The sequence below is a fragment of the Bidens hawaiensis genome, unplaced genomic scaffold (genome assembly GCF_021521415.1).
Source record: "Bidens hawaiensis isolate Kalapana, Puna unplaced genomic scaffold, B.hawaiensis_p1.1 tig00001461_1, whole genome shotgun sequence".
Lineage (NCBI taxonomy): Eukaryota > Viridiplantae > Streptophyta > Magnoliopsida > Asterales > Asteraceae > Bidens > Bidens hawaiensis.
The window spans coordinates 3,637,041-3,659,968 of NW_027491082.1; the positions used below are offsets into that span (position 1 = coordinate 3,637,041).

Consider the following 22,928-nt stretch of genomic DNA (forward strand, 5'->3'; position numbering starts at 1 on the left):
AGAAACTAAAATAAAAATTCCATTGCCGGGACTTGAACCCGGGTCTTTCGGGTGAGAGCCGAATATCCTAACCAACTAGACTACAACGGATTGGATGTTGTTATGTCGAATTTAAATTTACCTAAGCGTTATTTGACAAAAGCACAAGTCAAAATTTTTATTTTTTATTTTTTTTGGTCGTAGTAATCAACTAATCATTTGTTTTAGGGGTTACATTGTTTAAGAATTAATAGTGGCTTAAAAAACACTTTAACAAATGTGGGTCAAATGGTTTTTATTTTTAAGTGATTCGTGCAAATGGGTCAAATGGTTTTTATTTTTTGTATATTTTATTTCGTACGATCAATAGGCGACTTAAATGTGTGTCCCATTTTCAGCAGATTTCAAGGCTTTCGAAATATGAATTCGGTTTAAACCGAATGTAACATAGGGGTTGGTTAAGTTTTGTCACTTAGCTCAGTCCAGTTACAAATTTAATTTAGTTCTTTTGATCTCAACTCAATTCGATAACAAATAGAAAAAGATTAAAAATAAACAAAAATCATTCAGCAAGATAAACCGAATTCAAATTCAGTCCGGTGTTCGCTTCCGACGGAAAATAATTTTAAACCGAACCGATAAACACCTCCATCAATAATCACGGTTTAGTATTTGCAATCATGCTTATAATCGATGGGTGGTATTTATTGATTGAATTTCCACGTTGCATAACGAGTTATTGTCGTTGGCTTCCTGACCTAGAGACGTCAAGTGTTTTATCTTTATCAAAATGGTGCGAGTTCAAGTCCTACAAAGTAAAGATCAGGTGGATTTTATGTTATCTGCTAACTCATGTGCTTTATTAAGACAGTAAAGCCTACACAACTAATACCTGCCAACATAACTGAAAGTACATTCCTAAAATACAGAAACAAAACACAAAATATTGCAAATTCATCATAATGTTTCCTTATATTTTCATCGATGAACTTGAACCATTCGACGCAATGTTTACAACTTCTCGCCCGTGTGAGAATCTTTGTAACTGAATCATCTTCGCGTAACACCCGTCCGCATAATTCTTCAACAACTGCGAGTGCGATCCTTGTTCCGCCACTTTCCCATCATCAATAACCGCAATGCTATGAGCATTTCGTATCGTTGACAACCTATGCGCGACAACAATAGTTGTTTTTCCTAAACAAACTCGTTCAAGCGCCTCTTGAATGCACTTCTCAGACTCCGCATCTAGTGCACTTGTCGCCTCATCTAGTAGCATGATCTCAGCTTTCCTTAAAAACGCGCGTGCGATGGCCACACGTTGCCTTTGACCACCCGACAGCTGTACCCCGTGTTCTCCCACAAACGTGTTGTATCCGTCTGGTAATGAAGATATAAACTTATGAGCGTTTGCCAACGTGGCGGCTTGGATAATCTCCACCTCGGTTGCTGACTCGTGCCCGTACGCAATGTTTTCATAAATTGTGGTCCCGAAAAGGCACGGTTCTTGTGGGACCGTGGCAATGTGGCGGCGCAGGGATTTTAAGTTATATTTTCGAATATCTTTTCCATCTATTGTTACACGTCCATATGACGGCTCGTAGAATCTTTGTATGAGTGTGATTACCGAGCTTTTTCCACACCCGCTTGACCCAACCAGGGCCAGAGTCTTTCCGGCCCTAGCCCGTAGACAAAGGTCATGGAAAATCGGGGTGTCAGGACGAGACGGGTAAGCGAAATCAACATGTTTTAATTCTATCTCCTCTGAGCCGGTCCGCGACCGGAGTTGAGTCAGGGTCGTCTGACTCAATCTCCGTTTCCCGGTCAAGAAGGTCAAACACGGACCTCATGGCTCGACCGCCCTTAACAAAATCAGGAGCTAGGGTCAGGGTTTCGGCTGCACCATTGGCTGAAACCATGAGGACCATGAACACCCGAATGGTCTTTGAGAAATCCGAGATCCCATGCTTTACGAGCCACGACGCGTACCATAGTCCGAGCGCGTAAGAACAGTAGAGCAAAAACTGAGCCACCCCGAACCCGCTCCCGGCTATCTGTCCTTTCCAGAAGCATTTACGAAGCGGCCCATCGAGACGTGCTCTAAAAAGGTTGACTATCTTTGACTCCGAGTTGAATGTTGCCACGGTTCTCATATTCGCCACAACCTCGCCTGCAAGTTGTGTGGCTTTCACATGTGAACCTTCTAAGTCCCCAGAAAACCCTTGCATAAACATTTTCTGTTTTCAAATCAGGAAACATAAAAACTCAACAATCAAACTAAATCCCAAAGAAAAGCGCCTGTAAACAAAGCGAACGTTCAATGAACAGCTCGTGAACCATTCGGTGGGAACTTTGTCCATTTTCATTCATTTAATAAACGAACATGAACAACACATTTTATTCATTTAGTTAAATGACCGAACATGAAAACATGTCTTATTCATATTCATTTATGTTTGTGAATGTTTGTTCTTTTAAATTCGTTAGTTTACATTTGTTTAAGTTCGCTTGTTTACATTCATTAATATATTCATTTAAAATGTTTGCGCATTATAACTTACTACAGTTTTAATAATCTTTTAGGCCCAACATATTGTTCTTCACATTACTCTTAATTGGTTTTAGCTTAGTTATGCTCGTTCATCTATGTTCACTTATGTTCGCCCATTTACGTTCGTGAATTGTTCAATTATATTGCTAATGAACGAACATGTTCATTCTCTTAACGAAAGAACATGAACAAGAAAACACTGTTCGTAATTCTTCGTGTTCGAACGTTTGTTAGGTTAAAGTTTAACAAATGAACACGAACATGCTCCGTTCTTGTTCCTCTGCTTGTTTACGGCCTACAAGAAAGTGAGCAAACTAACAAACCTGCAAAACAGTTGCAGCAACCACCACTGGGAAAACAGCAACAAGAACAAGCGCAAGCCGCCATTGGAGAACAAACCCGGCAGTGCATGCAACCAACATGAGCGCGGAGTTCTGCATAATAACCGAAATGCGGTCACCAATTGCAGACCGAACATTATTCGCATCCAAACTCAACCTTGCAGCCACTCTCGAGCTTTCATTCTCCTCCTTATCGAACCAGGCCATCTCATTCTTCAAAACTGCCGTCAACAGCTTCTCTCGAACCCGTTTAGTCAAGTTTTCTCCAACAACATCCCAGAAATAATGCTGCAGCGTGTTGAAACTAAGAGCTGCCGACGACACTCCAATTAACAGATAACAGTATTTCCCTATTTCTTTAACCATGTATTCATGATCTTGAGTGTAGTAAACGCTTAAAACAGCACTTAGAACGTAAGCGAAGAACGCGCTGAGTGAACCACAGGTTACCGAGCCCACAGAGCCGATTAGAGCATAGGTCCATTCCGGTGAGTTCATTTTTGCAAGCCGCCAGAAAGAACTTGCATGCTCTTTGAACGGAAGCTTCTCGAGCTGGTGATTTGGGTTTGGGTATCCTCTGTCGAGTGATGGGTTGAAGTCGGACATTGAGAAGTTAGATAACCGCCGGGAGTATGGTGATCGACTGTAAGATGAGTTTCTGGCCATTATTGGTGAACTCACTGAGGTCCTTGCACTGGAAGGCCTAAAAATGTAAAAGCAAGTAAAAGCTATATAAGTTTAAAGTTAAGCACTTAAACTCATCTTGAGTTGACTTTTGTGGTCTAACTGTTGCACATTCATCTATTGGAATCAATACATATTTTAACACGAAATGACCAAATTTATGTTTAGATGAGTTACTGTCATAAATATGAATCTAATATATGTCTCATACTTTTCTGTGATTTGGAGGCATGGTGTCAACTTGAAACTCAATCTAACCATCCAGTCAGGTAAAGGTTCCCCTGACCGGTTCAAATGAAAGCGCTTCAAATCCATAAAACCGGACACGTTATGTGTCTGGTTCTAGTCCAATCGGTCCGGTTATAAAAACAATGCATTTAGTGACATCAAAAGTATTACTATATCTTGGTTAGTGTCACTTGTGTTAAAGTAGACAATAATAGTTAAAATTCTTGCCTTTCACAATTTTTTTTCAAAAACTTGAGTAAAAAGTATAAATATTGGGCTTTAGTGACACCTTTCGTGTCACAATGACAAGTGTTTGTAATGAACTTGTTTGACCTCATAAGGCCAATTACCTTGCACTGCTTTTTCTGGCATTATTAATAGCAGCTTCATTAGCAACCTCTTGCATCTTAATAAGCTTAGCATAAACACCATTTTCCCCTTTAGCAATAAGATCATCATGAGTTCCAATTTCCAAAACACCTCCTTGTTGCAAAACCGCCACAAGATCCGCCTTGCGTATGGTGGAGAGACGATGGGCGATCACCAAAGTTGTCCTCCCAATCATAAACCGGTCCAACGCTTCTTGTACTAGTTTTTCTGATTCTGAATCTAATGCACTTGTAGCCTCATCTAAAAGCAAGATTGCAGGGTTCTTTAACATTGCTCTAGCTATTGCTATTCTTTGCTTTTGACCACCTGATAATTGCAATCCTCTTTCACCAACCTGCACATAACCTTTTGATAAGTTTTACCCGGCCCGGATGGATGCTAGCCATTTTTTCCTTGTTTGACTTTATATGTTATGATGTTCGACAAAATGATTACCCGTTCAAGAATCAAGATCAATCGTAACCAATGCTAAAACTTGAGAGTTACACACGTGGGCTCGTGATATGAGCGACATGGGTCGGGCTTTAAAGATCAAAATGACCAAAATACCCTTAGACCCGGATGCTAAAAGGCCTAGTTTTGATCAGGTGAACAAGATCATCAAAAGGGTGTAGGATCTGAATACTTAACATTCAAGAACCAAGTTTCATCACCACCAATAATAAAAACTAAGTTGTTCAGGTGGGCCACACTATGAGTAACACGGGTTAGCTTTGAAGCTCAACGTGGGTCGGGCATAAAAATGACCAAAACGCGCTTATGATCGAATGCTAAAAGTTTGAACAAATTTTTTAACATGGTCTAGTATTTGATTATTTGACTAACCTGAGTATCATATGCATCAGTTAATTTGATAATGAACGAGTGAGCATTGGCAACACGGGCTGCTTCCTCGACCTCGACCATGGACGCATCAGGCCGGCCCAAAAGTATGTTTTCTGTTATGGTGGTTGCAAATAGTGCTGGCTCTTGGCTAACCAGACCAATTTGTTGCCTTAACCATTTCAAGTTTAGTCCTTTAATGTCATGCCCATCAAGCATAACTTGTCCTGAAAACAATTAAGCCGAAAACATTTACAATCTATGTGTCGTACAGTCTGCATTAAGAGTTGCGCATTGTCATTACCCGCGGTAGGATCATAAAACCTTTCAATGAGGGAAACAACAGTGGATTTTCCAGAACCACTGCTTCCAACCAAAGCAATAGTTTTCCCAGCAAGAACAGTTAAAGTGAAACTGTTTAGAATTTTAACATCTGGTCTTGAAGGGTAGGAAAAGTCAACACTTTTCAACTCTAGTTGACCCGAAACCGAATCCAACTCCAGACCCGATTCACAGTTTTTATCAACGTTTGGTTTGTGATCAATGATCTTAAAGATTTTAGCTGCTGCTACTCGCGCTTTTGTAAATGCAGACATACTTGGTGCAGATTGACCTAATGCACTGTCAAATTTGATGATTAGTATAGATCAATGATCTTAAATATCAACTTTTTTAATGCACGCCACTGACATGTTATCCATACACCACTGACAAGTCATACGGGTCGTATGACTTTTTCGCTAAATCATACAGGCCATATAATTGTGTATGGCCCGTATGATATGGCGAAACTGCTCATACATATTACATACCATATAAGGTTTTATACGAGCTGTTATACATGCTTGTATAACTTTGCTAAAATAGATTGATGTGCCAGTGGTGTGTTGTATCAGAACTCATGCAGCTGTATGATGTAAAAGCTAGCTTTATACGGCCAGCATGATTCGGCGAAACTGCTCATATGGTGGTGTATGTATAGCATCATCCTTTTTTCTTAATGGTCTAGAGAGAAAATTAGTACTTACAGTCCACCAATCATGAATGAGAACATTGTAGAAATGGCAAGTCCTCCATTGGTGTAATGGTTTCTAACAAGGTAGCCGCCATACCATAAAAGAAGTGCATAACAACAAAAGACAATGAAATAAGTTTATCCCAATCCTAATCCTTTGGCAAATCCGCTTTTGTATCCAAGCTTTTGCGCAATCCTTAATGCTTCAGAGTATGCTTGTAATGCTCTAGATTCACCGACATATGCCAAAACCGTTCGAATTTGGGCTATAGTCTGCATTTTCTTTATTGATCAAGAAAGTACCCATATAGTTAAATAGCGAACTTTAATATATAAACCAATGAAAAACATCAAAAGATTAGATTTTTTTATTATTTTTTTCCAGCTTAAATTTGGATCAAATGCAGCAATACTATGATAAAAAAAACTCACCTGTTCAACAATGTTTCCAGCTTCTGAAAGAGCTTCTTGGCTTTTAGAAGACAATTTAGCCAATGTGGTCATATGAATAGCTCCAATTATAACAATTAAAGGCACCACAGCAAGTGTCACAAGTGCTAATTGCCAAACTGCTGTGAATCCCACCACAAAACCAGACACAAATGTTGCCAAATAGTGTATAAAGTTTCCTAACTGCCACACATTCACATTATTAGAATAGAAGTATCAAGTATTTATGCATAATTAACAAAAGATAATTATTTTTCACCTTTGCACTAATGGCATCTTGGACAATAACAGCACCAGTGTTGATTGCAAATACAACATCTGAAGTGCTGACTTCAGTGTCAAAGAACTGAATGTCTTGACTTAATGCTGCTTCTAGATATTTGATTCTCAAATTTGTTGATTGTCTCTCTCCTGTCCACATCCAACATGATATCTCTGAAAATAAGATATACATAATGTTAATACAAAGTCATTTTCAAGAAAAATTGTTGAAATAAATGTTGCTAAAAGGTGAAAAAAGTTGAATACAAATACCTGCCCATGAAGATGCCTATATTGCAGCTCCAACTATAATAAAGTAAAATGCATACTGCAAATTCCAACTAGAAAAATCAAGAATTTGAAGAGGGGAATAAAAAGATCATATTTTTATGTTGAAAGATGTTGAATTTTTATAACAAGAATGTTAATCTAAGTACATATTGCAAAGCCCAACATAAAATTTCAAGAATTTGGAAAAAAAGAAAAGGAAATAATATTTTTATGCCAAAAAAGTTGGAATTGGAAGACAAAAAGGAAAATGAAAGTTGCCATTAATGCATGCTACAAAACCCAACAAGGAAAAACAAGAATTTGAATTTTTTTTAAACAAAAGATGAAATTTTTATGAAAAAAAAGTTGAATTTGGAGAAAAAGATTGTTACCCTTAATACTTCATCACTCATTTTATCAATATTGTTTGCATTTGACCCAAATGAATTGACAAGATCAGCAAAGAATCTAAGAAAGACTGGCAAAGAACAGCCATGAACAAAGGCACCAATTGTACCAATTCCCATCAACACATAATCCAATCTATCTGCAAATCTAAACAACTCTCCAAACCCAACTGAAGCATCCATATTTTTCTCTGCATTTTTACCCTTTTCTCCTTCCATTCCCATACTAGTATCAGTTTCTTGGTCTTCTTCAGTCAGTGATCCCAAGGGTAGATTTGGGTTTTCACATACAAGTTCAAGACTTTGCATTTCAGACCATTTCCACTGCTCTCTTCCTCTCTTTATCTTCTCCATAAAGTCACTTGATGCCATTTTTTAATATTAGTTTATATTTTATTTTGATTCTCACTCTCTCCTCTGCACTTTCTCTTTTGTCTGTTTATCTTTTGTGTGTAAAGATTTTGGATCTATGCTTAGTTTCTTTTTGGGATTTTAATTTGTTTTAAAATACTGAAGTGACATAAAAGAAAACATTAGTCCCACCAAGATTCTTGTGCACACTTCATGCATATATGTACAAGGATATGGTTAAAATTTAAGAAAAATGTTTCATCAATTAAATATTGATGCATGAGTGAGGCGAATGGTTTAAATTCAACTTTGGAAATTTTTGATCAGACTTCTTGCTTCTGGCTAAAAGGTTCCCTTTTTGCTTTTAAAATATGGGCGGGCCTTTCAAAAAAATGACGGAACAATAACTTTTTAATTGTAGAGTCATCATAATGTTTTATTTTCTACCGTTATAAGTTTGTAACTAAGGGTTCAACTTTTGTGTTTTTACAAATTCTGATAACGGAGAGTCACCGGATCCTCTTGACCCCTCCATTGTTCCGCCCATAATTACCATATGCTATGCATCATGTATTTAGTTAGATAATCATTAGCTATGTGATGAGTGTCACATAATCAAATTTTATATACTTGGTTTATTTTCAAGATTGTCATATTTCCTTGAAAAGTACAAAATCTAACTCACATTTACCTTTTTTCTTTAGTTTAATTTTTCTTAGAAGCTTTATTTTGCAGAAGTATAAAATGGTTATTCACTTATTAACGTGTTTCCTAGTTAAAATCCTGAGTGATGTTTCCATTAAATCTATATGATTTTCTTATAAATTATTAAATGTAACATGAGCTGTGTGTTCAGAAGCGTGGTGCAATTTGTTTACTGTTTAAGTGCAACGGTTTCGGTGTTTCTTACAAAACACAATTCGGGAAGACAGCGAAAACGACGTGTGATGATAGAGGATTTTGTTTTTTGTTTCTTGTTTTCTTTATATATTTTTGTTTTTATATTAGATTTTTATTCAACTAAATCTGAATGCATCAGAACCATCATGGTATAATTGAAAATTGAAATGAATATAATATTTGACGAGTGTTAACTATAAGGCTGTGCTTTTTTATTAAACTAGCAACATTATTAAAATCATTCTAAAGAATGCATCTTTGATATGTTTTTTATCCATAGAAAACAAGTCTCTTGATCTCTTCAATAATCATGGGGATGAAGATATTTGTGTTAGATGAGTCTTGTCATTCCAAGCTTTCCAAAAACCGCAACATGTGAACGAACATTTGGCTTGAATTAGCTTCTTTTTGTCACCTTGAATACACATGTAATGATCAAGTATGTTTCGGGATTCTTCTAATAATAAAGATAACTCATAGTAGGTTGTTTACATGTTATCGAATCCACTTACCTTAATTCTTCGATCTTCAACCAATAGTTTATCTTCTCTTTGATTCAAAGAGATCACCGTTACAATATATCAATAAGAAAGTGGTGATCACCCCTTTCTCGTCTCACTAAGTTGGTAATGATCACTAATGCCGTCTCCCTAATCTTGGTAGTAATCGCTTAATCTTCTCACTACAAGTTCAAAATTACATGTTAATCATCATAGTAAAATACCCATTGTTGATAAATTATTTATCTATTCCTTTTTACAAGTAGAGTAAAACTTTCTAAATAAACAATTCATTGATGCATCACATCACTAAATAATTGATTCACAAGGTATTAAAATACTTGGTGAAATAATTGATGCACAAGGTATTAAAAAAACTAGGCGAGTGGCACATGTGATAAAGTGATGGTGAAATATTGAATGAAACATTGATCGAAACTACACTTTGTCATTGTCCACGCAATTTGCTTTCCACAAATTCAAGTAGAACAGTTGCTTGTCATCTTTCTCTCCCTTTTCCCATTTAGAAAATATATTAATTGTTATTTTTAGTTTTTCTAAAGTATGCTACTTAAAATGTATTATAAATATAAAATGTGATTACAAAAACGAATCTTATGTCCGCAATCCTTTAAACATAATAACAACTACGATACGTATGCTATAGGAATATCGGGTTTTAATAACTCAAGTGATGATGGTTTAATCGATAATAAGTTTGATCAATAGCATTCCTAAATTTTCATTTTCTGCTATTAAGATAAATTTTACTCTAATAGAGAAATAAATGTGTACTTACCTGGCATTTGACGTGCCAATGACACATAAATGTTGTTAAATCTTAGACAAGTGAATCAAGAACACCAAAGACGATATTGCATAAACGTTTATGTGACTCTTTTCATTAATAAGAAACGAGAACAAAATACTTTCTATCACACTAAAAATAAAATATTTGATGGGTTTATATAACACCCACAAGTTTAATCCTACTCAAACTAGAAACCAATAATCATACTAGACTTCTAATTTATTTAATTCTAAATAAAAGATAACTATGACACTAAGTTATTCAACTTGGTCCAAGAACTTTTGATCTCCACCAAACCGCTTCTTGAGATCTTCCGTACCACCCTTATACTTTTCGTATTAACCATTCGGGTCTTTCAAGTTGGTGTTGCTCCAAGTTTTACAAATGCCACATCACTGATGCGTTATGTGTCACGTTATCAAGAGCGGACGAAGTTATTTATCCGTTAGAGTGAATCATCACTAAGAACAAAAGTAAAAGTAATAAGTATTATCGGTTAAATTGTCAATATGAATTATTGTTATTGAAGGAGTCTTACTTTAAATTATTATAAAATCCAACAATCATATATTGTATGTACTAGATTCTAGATATATTAATTTTAATATAAAAAGCGTGTTAAAATTAATTAAAGCCTTGTCCCAACTAAATGATCCAGATAAAAGACCCATCATAGAAAGCCCAGTCCTTTTACAAACTATATGTGTTGGTTGAGTCCCAAATGTTACTTTTCAGTTCCCACCATGTCATGTCTCTTTGTAAGAACTTTTCAATACTTTCGATTATTAAAATATGTAATGAATGTGAGATTTATAGATATATATTAAAATCAATTTTACATTATTTTTTTTTTTTTTGTTTTATTTCAATCTTTTTAACACATTCTATAAAAATATCCACGTAAAATAAACCACTGAAAAGAGGTTGGGCTTTTGTGCTCTTTGGGGACTGGGCTTTTGGGCTTGCAAGCTGTCACTTGATCTATCCTGATTCCTGAGTTCGTGACTTGGCAGATAGAAAAATGTATATGTTTCGAGGAAAGGCATCTTAAAAATTTTTTAGACCGATATCATAATATCTACTCAGTTGCATTTTTGTGCTGAAATAATTTAGTACATGAACTTTATTTCTTTTCTCTGTTTTTTTTTTCCTTATCAGTAGCAAATTAGCAATAACAAGAGTAGTAGCAATAACAATACTATTAGTGAAAGGTATTCACGTCAACTAAAGGTCGTGATGCCAATGATAAAAGTAATCAGAGTTAATTGCACGCATAGTCATTTCTTTCCTATTCGACCAAACAGATTCGGTCTTCTCTTCTTCTACGCTAATAGACGCTTAAAACGATACTATACATTTCATTTCATACCTAAAACAGCAACAACAAAAATACTTTAAAACAAACATTTTGTCACACACACACACACAAAATGAGACCAGATAATTTTGTATTTTCCGTCAACTATCCCACGTGCCATCAAACGTGTGGCACCTAGCAAACACTCTTTCTTCTCCATCCCCAAATTAATATTATTATTATTCTCACAAGTCACAACTTTGCCCTAAAATCAAAACAATGGCTTCTTCATCTGCTTTATCAATCTCCACATTCCCTTCCACTTCTCGCTTCAACGACCTCGTTCCATCATCTTCATCTCCTTCACTTCATAGATTCTCCGATCGCCACTCGCCCTCACGTTCCGTTTCATTCTCCGTCAAATCCTCCGCTTCTGGTAACTTTTCCGGCGATGATCCGTTTGGATTCTATCCCTGGCACTCGGCTAATGGAGATAACGGTACGGATACTTGTTTTTACGTTAATTTTAGGTTAGAAATCGTCAGCGAGTTAAGTGATTGTGTATTTAGGTTAGTTTTTGTACTCTACAGATCCAGACACGTCAATTTTAGGTTAAAACTGTCCAGTAGCGTCATTATTGTGTAATTAGTTTCGTTTTTTGCACTTTATTGATTTAGATACGTGAATTTTAGGTTAAAAAATGTCAGTAGCATGAGTAATTGTGTAATTAGTTTCGTATTTGTCCTCTACAGATCTAGATACGTGAATTTTAGGTTAAAAGCTGCTCGGTAGCGGAAGCAATTGTGTAATTAGTTCGTTTTTGTACTCTATAGATATAGATGCGTAAATTTTAGGTTAAAAAATGTCAGTAGCGGAAGCAATTGTGTAATTAGTTCGTTTTTGTACTCTATAGATATAGATACGTGAATTTTAGGTTAAAAAATGTCAGTAGCGTAAGTAATTGTGTAATTAGGTTAGTTTTTGTACTCTACAGATATGGATTTTTTGTATTAGCTGAAAATTTTTTTCGTGATATTTAACTTGTAGTAGATGAATTGATTCTGATTAACATTAGTAGTTCATTATGGAGTTGATTGATTTTGTTCTGGTGCTGTATTTGTTTTTCAAATTTGTTATATGCATCCGAATTAACAGTGTTACGCCTGAATTGTGGATACCTGGATCAAGTTCAATGTAGTGAAACTATGGTGAATGGTGGAAGTTATAGTTTCATATCAGGATATTTAGGGCTTTTCTTTGTGGTAGAGTTTCTGTGACATGTTACACAATGATTGACATTTTTTCTGGTTTTACATGATTTTTAGGGTTAAAAATTGCCAGCAGCATAAGTGATTGTGTAATTGGTTTTGGTTACGATCTACAGGCGTAGTTTTGTTGTATTATTTGTAAAATTCTCATGATATTTGATTTGTAGACTTGTAATAGATGGTCAGATTCTTATTAACATGAATACAGATGTGAATTTTCGAACCATTGGCGTTGATTGGTTCTGTTCCGGTGGTGGATTTGTTTTTAAGTTTGTTGTATGCATCTGAATTAAGAGGCAATGCTTTGACTATTGTATTAGTTATGAATATTTGGATATTTTTTAGAGCGATTTCAATATGTTGAAAGTTATAGCTTGAAATCAATATATTTAGGTCTTTTTTGTTGGTAGAAGTTCTGAGACAGATGATAATCATGGTCAAAGACTAAGTTATTATGATTTTTTAGCAAATTGCATATGATTAGTAAACACTTTTCCTAACATCTTATTCCTATCATGCATTAGGTTCAAATCATATATATACCCTTCATATGTCAATTTTAGGCATCCTGTTATGTTAACATTACTTTATGAGGTTTTTAAAACGTACCTCATATAATTGCAGGTATTGAATGGGAACAGCTGGAAACAATTACATTGTTCACTGCTGATGGGCTTGTTCAAATTGGAGGATTAATGGTTCCTAAGCGTGTCTCTTCATCACAGGTATGTTCAAGATTAATTCTCTCTCACTTTATTCCTATTAACAATGATAACAACTTAGGAACCAGGTGCATTTGTTGTAGTAATATACTGTTAGATTCCAACATAAACCTAAGTGTGTTCACTCTTAATTGCATGTTCTGTCATAAGTTGGTAGAGGTAGCGTAATAGGGTGGGTAGGCAAATCGAGTAACGGGTCAAAACGAATAATGTTTTGGTAACAGTAACATTTCAGGCTAGCCAGAAACTCCCTTTTTCGGGGGTTCTTTTTGACTTTCTCACAAATAATTAGTCTTAAATACGATTATTGAATATATATTATTTCACAAATAATTCGTGTTATATACAATTACAGAAAGAGGACACTTTCTCATTAGTTGATTTGCTATCGAATCGCAATTGGGCTTTATCCATTCGTTGAGAAACAGGTCTAAATAGTTTGCTGGTATCACGTAGTTTTGAACTTGGTAGCATGGCTCAGGATTTTTGGTGATAATTACAGTGTACAATAACAGGTTTGTTCAAGGCCCAAGTTAACAAACCCAAAATGTATTAAGTCCTAACCCTCCTTGTTTAGTACCCTTGATACCACATGTCTTCAATGCAAGATTTTCCGAGGGTGAAGCTTAGACATTTGATTCAAAATGATCTAAATCACCCTTGGAAAATCTTGCATTGGAGATATGTGGTATCAGGGGTACTAAACAAGGCGGGTTAAGGCCTCTCGGGTTTTTAACTTTAGCCTCGAACAAACCGATTATTTGTACACGGAAATTTTTCAAGAAAGCCCAAACCAGGTTAATGTTTTTGTTTTTTGTGTCGATTTTGAATGTTATTGAAACGAAGTTCAAGACACGTTAGTCTGCAAATTGTTTGTTTGCTTGTTTAGATCACAATTCAGGCCTACACGTTTTCTTGTTATTATCAAATTTAATAATAATATAAGTTTTTGGGTTTAGAAGAAGCAATCCAAGGTGAAGAGTTCCCCAAGATCACATCAATTTAAGGAAAGCAATTATATGGATCCCGCTCAAGGCCTATGTTTGGGTGCACTCTTTGATATTGCGGCTACCAATGTAAATCTTCACATTATACCTTTACAATTTCTTGAATATTTTAAATAATTCCTTTTATGAGTTTGAAGTATCGGTTTCAGGGACTTGATTCAGGTCGAAGACTTTGCATAATTGGGTTTTGTCGTTCCATTGAGATGTTAAGTGATGTAGTTGAGGACACTGTTTTGGAGCATGGTGGAGAGGTTTGTACTATGTACTTGTTTGGCACAAAGCCCAAGCCCAAGCTCAGTTCTTGATCAAACAACTGGGCCGGGTTGGTCTATAAGTTTGTAAAGGCCCAAATAGGGGTGTGCATGGGTTGGTTTTGAGTGAAACACGGTTTTTAAGTTTTTAGGAACAGTTCAGCTTCGAATTTGGTTTGGTTTTGGTTTTTCGGTTTTACCATTTGACTTTGAAATCAGGGGAAAATGTTGGCCCAAAATAATGAAATTGGGCCTAAATTTATTTGTACATTTGAGCTAAAAATATACGGGATGCACTATTTATCAAATTCTTATAATTACTTAAAATACAAAATTAAAAATGAGAATCTATAACTCTTTTCGCTTCGGTTTTAATTATATACAAAACCAAACCAAATCAAAAATTTGGTTTTTACGAAAACATAAAACTAAAACAATTTTTTTTTTCGTGTTTGGTTATTTAGGTTCGTGTTTTTTATTGGGCTTCAGCCTTCAGGCTTACCCGGGCCATTTGGGGCTATATTCTTTTGTCTGTTTTCGGGCCTGTGTCGGTTTTAAGCCCATTTTTGCACTTATAATTGCAATTCATGTTTATGATGAACACATTTCTGAACTTATTTAATTATTTTATATATTGATGTTAGGTTGTTACAGCAGAGAAGCGAAGTAAAGGGGGTTTAAATGAAAAATTAAAGATGACGGTTGCGGTGCCACTACTTTGGGGGGTGCCTTCGGCATCTGAAACTCTTCAGATTGCTGTGCGTAGTGGTGGAGGAATTGTTGACAAGATTTTCTGGCAATGGAACTTTTGGTAAATCAATTTAAAATAATGGATGGTGCTTTGTACATAAATTGCTGTATAAAACTTATGCTGTATCATATCACACTAACATTAATAAGTGTATATCTAATCATTCATGTGAATATCAATTTGATTCAAGAATGTTCACATCTTTTGCTAATAATCTAAGAAAATGTGTAGATCTACGACATGTTATTGGTGTTTAGGTTGTAAAGATGGCAGCCACTATGTTATTGGAGATGCTATTATTAAAGTCCTTAAAACGGCGTTGTCAGTGTTACAGTTTAGTTCACTTGCTCGGATTCAAGGATTTCAGTATCCTTTACCTTGTGAAAATACCGAACCAAACCAAACAGGTCGGTGTTTCCTCAGAGACAAAAGAAGGATCAAAATTCAAAACATTGACGAAAGCAAAAAGGGAAACGTTTTGTATTTCATCATATTCTGTCCTTATTTGGAATTTGAATATTAGCAAGGTCTAAACATTCCACTATAGTCGTCTATCTTGACATTTCACTTCGTCTACCACCACACACGAGGTCCCCAAGCAAGTCATTTTCATCAATCCATCACTAATCCGTAAGAGAAGTTATCAAATATCACGTCACTAAATTAATGAAAATTCTACATTTTTTATACAACGCGGTTTTTGTTATAAACGTAATCCAAGTGCCTTTCTTTTTTATAATCGTCTGTGACTAGAGAGGTGCGAATATGTTTATGATGCTATGTATGGCATAGGTACATGCGTCTGTTACTCGGGCCTTCAAAAGATTTAGAACATCAAAATTAACTATTTAGATTTTAGAATAGAGGCAACTAAACATATTTTAAGGCCTACAACGAACTCTGAATTGAAGCACTTTTGTATAAGTATTCTAAATATATGTTTTTCAAAATGTTATTTATAGAGCATCAAAAGGCAAAATGTTAATATTTAGGCTAAATGTTATTTTCTCGGTGTTTAGGTTTAAAACATATTAGTTTTGTTTTTAAATTTTTGGGCCCATAAAATTTGAGGACCTAAAGCGATTGCTTAAGTTGTTTGTACCGTTGAGTCAGCCCGAATTTAGAAAATGTGAAACAATGGACAAAATGATAGTAATGCCTTCAAAAAGACTTCGAAAGTTCGAAGTCACAACCAATTAGTTATAGCATTATGCAATAATCAAATACATTACACGATCTTGAACATGTCACTAACATAATACTGGTCGTCTATTTAAAAAGCTGATCACTTGAACATGCGTTGCGTATCCTTGCGTATCCATAGTTTGATGTAAACATGACCTGTTTGATTAGAGAATTCTTTCAAACAACTCTACAATTAGCGAAAACCCGAAATTGCAATTTAGAAGTTGATTTCAAAGGCACCTAAAAATGAAACACTCAAAATATCAATCTAAACCGATCACTGACCCAACGGTTGTGAATGTCATAGTTGAAGACTTGAAGATGAAAAGGTTGGTGAAAGGGTCCCACCAAGAGTTGGTGAAGGCTCCAACCACAAGGGAGTAGTTGATTTTTCACATGTACAACCTTTACTCCACGATGTACCACCCCATCACCTTCACATCAACCCCTATAAATTTCACACAACTCCCACAATCACTTCGAACCACCCACACCTCTCATTCTTCCCTATATATCTCTCTCAATATCCCGAACCAACAAACGGTACGTTCTAATTACTATTATTATTATTACAATAAGTTAACATTACCCCAACAAAAACCAACGGTTTGGTTTATGTTTTGGTAAAAACTATATTTTCAGCTCATTTTTGACTTTGTGTGTAATTAAACTGAACTGAATTTATGGATTTTCATTTTTATTTAAATATTAAGCAACTTATAATTTATTTTTTTAGAACGAACTTTCTTGTATTTAGGCTACCGCACTCTACAAATTTGAACCCGATGCCCCACTCTGACAGAGTATGCAATAATTAAATATAATAAAAAAACTTATAATAACTTAATACTTTGTGTTAGCCTAAATATATCATAATCAATTATTAATAATTAAATAATAAAAAAACTTAGGTCAAAGTTTTAGGCTCAAGTTCATTATTTTGGGCCAAGTTTTTTCGGTCCACCAACTGAAATCCCAAATGGTAAAATCAAAACCAAAACAAAACGAAACCAAGCGGTTTTAAAAACTCAAAAACCGAATTATCAATTTATGATTCATTTTGAGCCCAAAATCAACCCAAACCGAACCATACACAGCCCTACGGTATGGGGAGTTCACCTGCCACACAAATTGCAGAGGTAGCGATTGGCCTAAAATTACAAAAAATTCTAAAAGACGTCTAAAATTACTCAGCTGAATCTTAAGCCACCTTCTAATTAAAAAAATTCTGTTCATCCTATGTTTTTCCCATGAAATTTGACTGATTCTTATAGTTTATTAATATTTTTTGTTTTTTGAATCTATTTGTCACAGAGATGGAGACTTTCCTATACACATCCGAATCAGTCAACGAAGGCCACCCAGACAAACTCTGTGATCAAGTCTCGGACGCCATACTAGACGCGTGCCTAGAACAAGATCCCGAAAGCAAAGTAGCATGCGAAACGTGCACCAAGACCAACATGGTCATGGTCTTTGGTGAGATCACCACAAAAGCTAATGTAGACTATGAAAAGATTGTTCGTACAACTTGCAGAAACATCGGGTTCACATCCCCTGAAGTCGGGCTCGATGCTGACCACTGCAACGTTCTGGTCAATATCGAGCAACAAAGCCCGGATATTGCTCAGGGTGTCCATGGCCATCTCAGCAAGAAGCCTGAAGAAATAGGTGCAGGTGATCAAGGTCACATGTTCGGTTATGCAACTGACGAAACCCCCGAGCTTATGCCACTAACACATGTGTTGGCGACCAAGCTCGGGGCTAAGCTAACCGAGGTTAGAAGAAACAAGACTTGCCCATGGCTCAGGCCCGACGGCAAGACCCAAGTCACAGTTGAGTACTACAATGACAACGGTGCGGTGGTCCCCATCCGGGTCCACACGGTTTTGATCTCGACGCAGCATGACGAGACTGTGACTAACGAGCAAATCGCAGCCGATCTTAAAGAACATGTGATTAAGCCCGTGATCCCAGCTAAGTATCTTGATGATAAAACTATCTTTCACTTGAACCCGTCTGGGCGGTTTGTTATTGGTGGGCCCCACGGAGACGCGGGCCTAACCGGGAGGAAGATTATTATTGACACCTACGGTGGATGGGGGGCCCATGGAGGTGGTGCGTTTTCTGGAAAGGACCCAACAAAGGTCGATAGAAGCGGGGCTTATATTGTTAGACAAGCGGCTAAGAGTGTGGTGGCTTCGGGTCTTGCTCGTAGGTGCATCGTTCAGGTTTCTTATGCGATTGGTGTGGCGGAACCGTTGTCGGTGTTTGTTGAGACGTATAAGACTGGGACGATTCCAGATAAGGATATCCTTGTTCTGATTAAGGAGAATTTCGACTTTAGGCCCGGGATGATGGCGATTAATCTCGACCTGATGAGGGGTGGTAATTATAGGTACCAGAAGACTGCTGCTTACGGTCATTTTGGTCGTGATGATCCTGATTTCACCTGGGAGACTCCGAAGATTCTTAAACCTAAAGCTTGAGTGAAGTCACACTTTTGCCACTTGATCTGAACTTGTCAAGTCTTTGTGTTTGTGTTTGGTTGGAAATGTTGTATGTTTTTTCTATATATCAAAAGCCCATATCTATAAAATATTCCATTTGATTTAAAATAGTTACGAATATCAAACAAACAACCTTACACAGGTCCACTATAATCTCATTCATCGAAAATATAGTTATAAAGATTGCATAAATAAAAGTGACTTACATTGCAACAATTAATTTGGGATATTTTAGTTAGGAGTGTAACCATAAACGGTCGTGTAACCTTTCTTCACCGGTACCATACATAGCATCAACACGTTCACCATCTCTATAGAAGTGAAAAGTAGGCGTGTAACGAATATGTTGGGTTGTTTCGGGGCATTCGTCGATATCTGCATACACAAATGTAAGTTTTGGGAACTTGCTGCCAAACTGTTTGAATGCAGGGAGGATGTCTGCACAACCACGACACCTGTAAACAGCAAAAAGATTGAATATTAGTTTAAGCACAAAAAGAGTCTACAAATATATAAACAAACTTGCTCTTTCTCACTTGTTAAGTTGTTATAATATTTGTTTGACCCGACCTGTTTGGACCCGCAATTATTTTTTGTTTTTATTGCTACGGTTTATTGCTAACTATTTTTGGCTTACCATGACTAGGCGTGTAATTGAGCTAAGCCGATTGTGATTCACTTGAGATTGGATGGCTAAAAGCTCGATTCGAACCTAGCTTAAACGAGCTCGAGCCTAAAAATATATAATTTTATTAAACGAGTCTGGGCCCGATCTTCACTTATCGAGCTCAAGCTGGCTCCCGAGCCTAAACGAGATCAGGCTGGCTTGCGAGCCTTATAATATATAACTATATAAGTTTATTAAACAAGTTTTGGCCTGAGCATCACTTATCGAGCTCAAGCTGGCTCGTGTGCCTAGAAAAAGGTTTGTTTGAAAAACTATGCACTAGCCGAGCTCGAGCTCTTGTAGTTAAACGAGCCAAGCATAAGCCTAGTCGAGCTCTGGGTCGTCTCGTTTACACCCCTACCCATGACCAAAATTCTTGGATTAGCCACTCAGGATTGCTTTACAGAACCCTGAAACGAAGCTTACCCTAACACATTATGATTAGTAAAAAAAGATAACATGATCAGGTACTAAATTGTTAAAGCACCCATGCCATAATTTGCATTGCTTCAGGTGTTTAAATTTTGTTAAACAAATAACTAAAATGAAACCATTCTTCACTTGGGTATTTCATCGAACACCTTGTCTACAACTTTGGTTTCACAATTGCAAACACTCAAAACTCAAACTTTAACACCAGCAACCTGAATTCTATAATTAAAAAAGAATAGCCAGAATTAGCAATTGACATACCAAGATGCACCGAATTTGATGACCGCCTGCAATCAGGGATAATAATAATTAAGAATAATATGATGAAGCAAGCAAATAGATAAAAAGTAGAGTAGTGAAGAGTATACATACAGGGGATTTGGTAGTTCTGATTTGATGAAAGATGTGTGTCAGATTCTCATCGTTGGATGCAGTTATCAATTTACCTTCGCCATTAGTTTGCTGCTGCTGCTGTTGTATTCTCCATGTTCGATAGCTATGGCGGATGAAGGCTTTTACCCTTTCCCTTTTATCATATCATATCAATAATAATATTATTATTTTATGGTTCACGTTAAAATATGAAGTTTGAATTTCGAAAGAAGGCTAGGAAGAAGGGTATTTTAGTCTAATACTTTAATTTCAAAACTCATTTACTTTAATCTCAAAACCCACTTAAATTAATTTCAAAAACCTACTTAAATAAAACCCAATTACATCTTCACTCATCTCTTACAACCACCACCACTCCACCGCCCACCGCCACCACAACCGTCACCCACCGCCACCACCTCGCCGGAAAAGTCCCAAAAAACACAATGAAAAAAACACAATGGAAAAATACATTATGAAAAAAAACACAATGATAAAAACACAGTAAAAAACACAAATGTATGACACAATGTAAATAACACAATGGAAAAAAAAAACACAATGAAAAATATTATTGTATAACACAATTTTGTAAAACACAATGTAAAACACAATTCGGTAAAACACAATTTGTAAAAAACCCACTAATTTTTTTTTATTTTTATATTACAATATGGTACTCATATAAAAGATAAAAGAACACTCGTTATTATGGTGAATTTGTTTTTCAATAAAAACGCCGTAAAAAAAGTTATGTACGTTTTAAAATGATGGGGGAATTTGGCATGTGGAGAGAAAAAGTCAACAAATGTGTTATTCCTTTTATGTCCTTTACCTTGTGTTCACACTTGATTTCCCCCTAAACTAATCTCAACTATCGATATTCAAAATCAATAGACAAGATTACTTCTTATCATTCCTACAAAAAGTATACTTCCTATTATAACCTAACCCATTATTTTATTTTAGGACGGATACCATAAAAAACCAACATAATTTCTGTTTTTTCTCATTAAAGTCCCTCAACAATTTTTTGCACGTTAAAGTCCATTCACATGTTAAATTTGAATTAAAATTTGACATAACTTATAAAAACAATATTAAAGTAACCCATTTATTTTAAATGGGTATTTTAATCAAAAAGGGATTATTAATAATAACATAAGTAGATTAAATAACATTAGCAGATTAAAAGAAAGCAACAAAAAGTTGAATTGCATTAGCTTTCGTACGTGCACGACCATTTCATGAAGTATATAATGATTAAATCCACTTGCAGGAAGGCTACTCTCCAATTAAATCTGTAAAAATTATTTTTATTTTCCATTTACATATCAACATAAATGGCAAGCAAAGTTGCTGCAAATTAAATTGATTTGGAGAAAGACGAAACGTAACTCGTGAAATTGAAAGCATCTATTTGGTTAGATGATTATAGATGCTTTCAATCAAAACGACATGATTTTAGATGGTTTTTAATAAATAAAAAAAAATCAGTTTCATATTTTTTTTATAAGTTATGTCATATTTTTGTTCAAATTTAGCATGTGGAGGGACTTTAACATGCAAAAAATTGTTAAGGGGCTTTCACGAGAAAAAACAGAAAGTATATTGATTTTTTATGGTATTTGCCCTTTAGTTTAATAATAGAATTAGGTTATAGAAAAGAGAAAAATATGATTTGCGTCCTTATAATTTATGGACGGAAACACGTTGCAGCCATAATTCTCAAAAATGCGTATGCTGTCTCCTCGTGGTTTTTTAGCGGGCCAATCTCAGTCCCTTCGTCAATTAACCACGTGTTGACTTTATGAAATTATTATTATGCTCTTTAATAATAAGGTGAAATTGCCATCACGCCGTTTAATAATAGCAATAATAATAATAATAACCTGCAACTAAGAAGGAATCAAGTTTGGAACTTCCCACCGTCATTTCCGATATAGATACAGTTGAATCAGATTTAACCAATGTAGTAATTCCTATGCCCTGAACCTCCACAAAATCGTAGGCAACCACCACCAACATATACGACCACCTCTTCTGGCAATTGGACGATACATGAAAACCATCACATCTCTATTTTAAATGGTATATTGTATTATGCATTTTAATATGTTATAAACAGTACGTCTAATAACTATGAAGCATGAAAAATATATTTGTAGAATAATGAAAACCAAGAGTATAATAGAGTTAAATAAAAAACACATAATTAAAAACAATTTTCTAGCGTATTTACCTTATATTCATGATTGAAAAATATCTTAAAATATACAAACTTAACTACATTTTTGCTATATTTCTAGAAAAGTGTATTGGATTTATCATTTATGCATGTATTCTACAACATTTTTAACGAGAAATGAGATGCAATCTTTCGAATAATTTTTAAACATTTATCTTCATATAATACTTTTTATATGTATTGGATTTATCATTTTGAATAATTTTTAAATATTAATCTTAGATTTATTTAATATAATATATCTCTGACTCAAATGAT

General features: G+C 35.5%; 3 protein-coding genes, 1 non-coding gene and 1 pseudogene across 6 annotated transcripts; 2 read left to right on the forward strand and 3 right to left on the reverse strand.

Annotated features, from left to right (window-relative positions):
* Positions 1-17: 17 nt before the first annotated feature.
* TRNAE-CUC (transfer RNA glutamic acid (anticodon CUC)) lies at positions 18-90 on the reverse strand. Its single transcript has one exon. It is a non-coding gene; the product is annotated as a tRNA-Glu (tRNA).
* Positions 91-894: 804 nt separating this feature from the next.
* Positions 895-7,770, reverse strand: LOC143577293 (ABC transporter B family member 1-like; annotated as a pseudogene). The gene is made up of 10 exons (XR_013143092.1): positions 7,384-7,770; positions 6,995-7,049; positions 6,720-6,895; positions 6,443-6,643; positions 6,024-6,283; positions 5,300-5,616; positions 4,999-5,222; positions 4,134-4,507; positions 2,854-3,574; positions 895-2,216 (listed from the first exon to the last, which is right to left on the reverse strand). The product of XR_013143092.1 is annotated as an ABC transporter B family member 1-like (transcript).
* A 3,731-nt stretch (positions 7,771-11,501) lies between these two features.
* LOC143577304 (uncharacterized) lies at positions 11,502-15,480 on the forward strand. 2 transcript variants are annotated; one of them, XM_077061173.1, is made up of 5 exons: positions 11,502-11,756; positions 13,150-13,250; positions 14,207-14,323; positions 14,404-14,505; positions 15,150-15,480. In XM_077061173.1, the coding sequence occupies exons 1-5, from the start codon at positions 11,537-11,539 to the stop codon at positions 15,318-15,320; spliced, it is 711 nt and encodes a 236-aa protein (XP_076917288.1). In that variant the 5' UTR covers positions 11,502-11,536; the 3' UTR covers positions 15,321-15,480. The 2 variants fall into 2 exon arrangements, with proteins under 2 accessions (XP_076917288.1, XP_076917292.1); XM_077061177.1 differs by having other exon boundaries at positions 14,210-14,323.
* Positions 15,481-16,928: 1,448 nt separating this feature from the next.
* LOC143577982 (S-adenosylmethionine synthase 3-like) lies at positions 16,929-19,018 on the forward strand. Its single transcript, XM_077061680.1, has 2 exons — positions 16,929-16,984; positions 17,756-19,018. The coding sequence occupies exon 2, from the start codon at positions 17,758-17,760 to the stop codon at positions 18,928-18,930; it is 1,173 nt and encodes a 390-aa protein (XP_076917795.1). The 5' UTR covers positions 16,929-16,984; positions 17,756-17,757; the 3' UTR covers positions 18,931-19,018.
* Positions 19,019-19,138: 120 nt separating this feature from the next.
* Positions 19,139-22,675, reverse strand: LOC143579105 (thioredoxin-like 3-3). The gene is made up of 4 exons (XM_077062500.1): positions 22,665-22,675; positions 20,423-20,576; positions 20,312-20,337; positions 19,139-19,406 (listed from the first exon to the last, which is right to left on the reverse strand). Exons 1-4 carry the CDS (start codon positions 22,673-22,675, stop codon positions 19,187-19,189), a joined length of 411 nt encoding a protein of 136 aa, XP_076918615.1. The 3' UTR covers positions 19,139-19,186.
* Between the last annotated feature and the right edge of the window lie 253 nt (positions 22,676-22,928).

Coding starts and splice junctions, on each gene's coding strand:
- LOC143577304 (XM_077061173.1), top strand. CDS start 11,537: ATGGCTTCTTCATCTGCTTTATCAATCTCCACATTCCCTTCCACTTCT. Junction 13,251..14,206: donor AGCGTGTCTCTTCATCACAG/GTATGTTCAAGA, acceptor TTTTGGGTTTAG/AAGAAGCAATCCAAGGTGAA. Junction 14,324..14,403: donor TTGATATTGCGGCTACCAAT/GTAAATCTTCAC, acceptor TATCGGTTTCAG/GGACTTGATTCAGGTCGAAG.
- LOC143577982 (XM_077061680.1), top strand. CDS start 17,758: ATGGAGACTTTCCTATACACATCCGAATCAGTCAACGAAGGCCACCCA.
- LOC143579105 (XM_077062500.1), bottom strand. Junction 20,338..20,422: donor TCAGAACTACCAAATCCCCT/GTATGTATACTC, acceptor CCCTGATTGCAG/GCGGTCATCAAATTCGGTGC. Junction 19,407..20,311: donor ATCAAATTCGGTGCATCTTG/GTATGTCAATTG, acceptor TGCTGTTTACAG/GTGTCGTGGTTGTGCAGACA.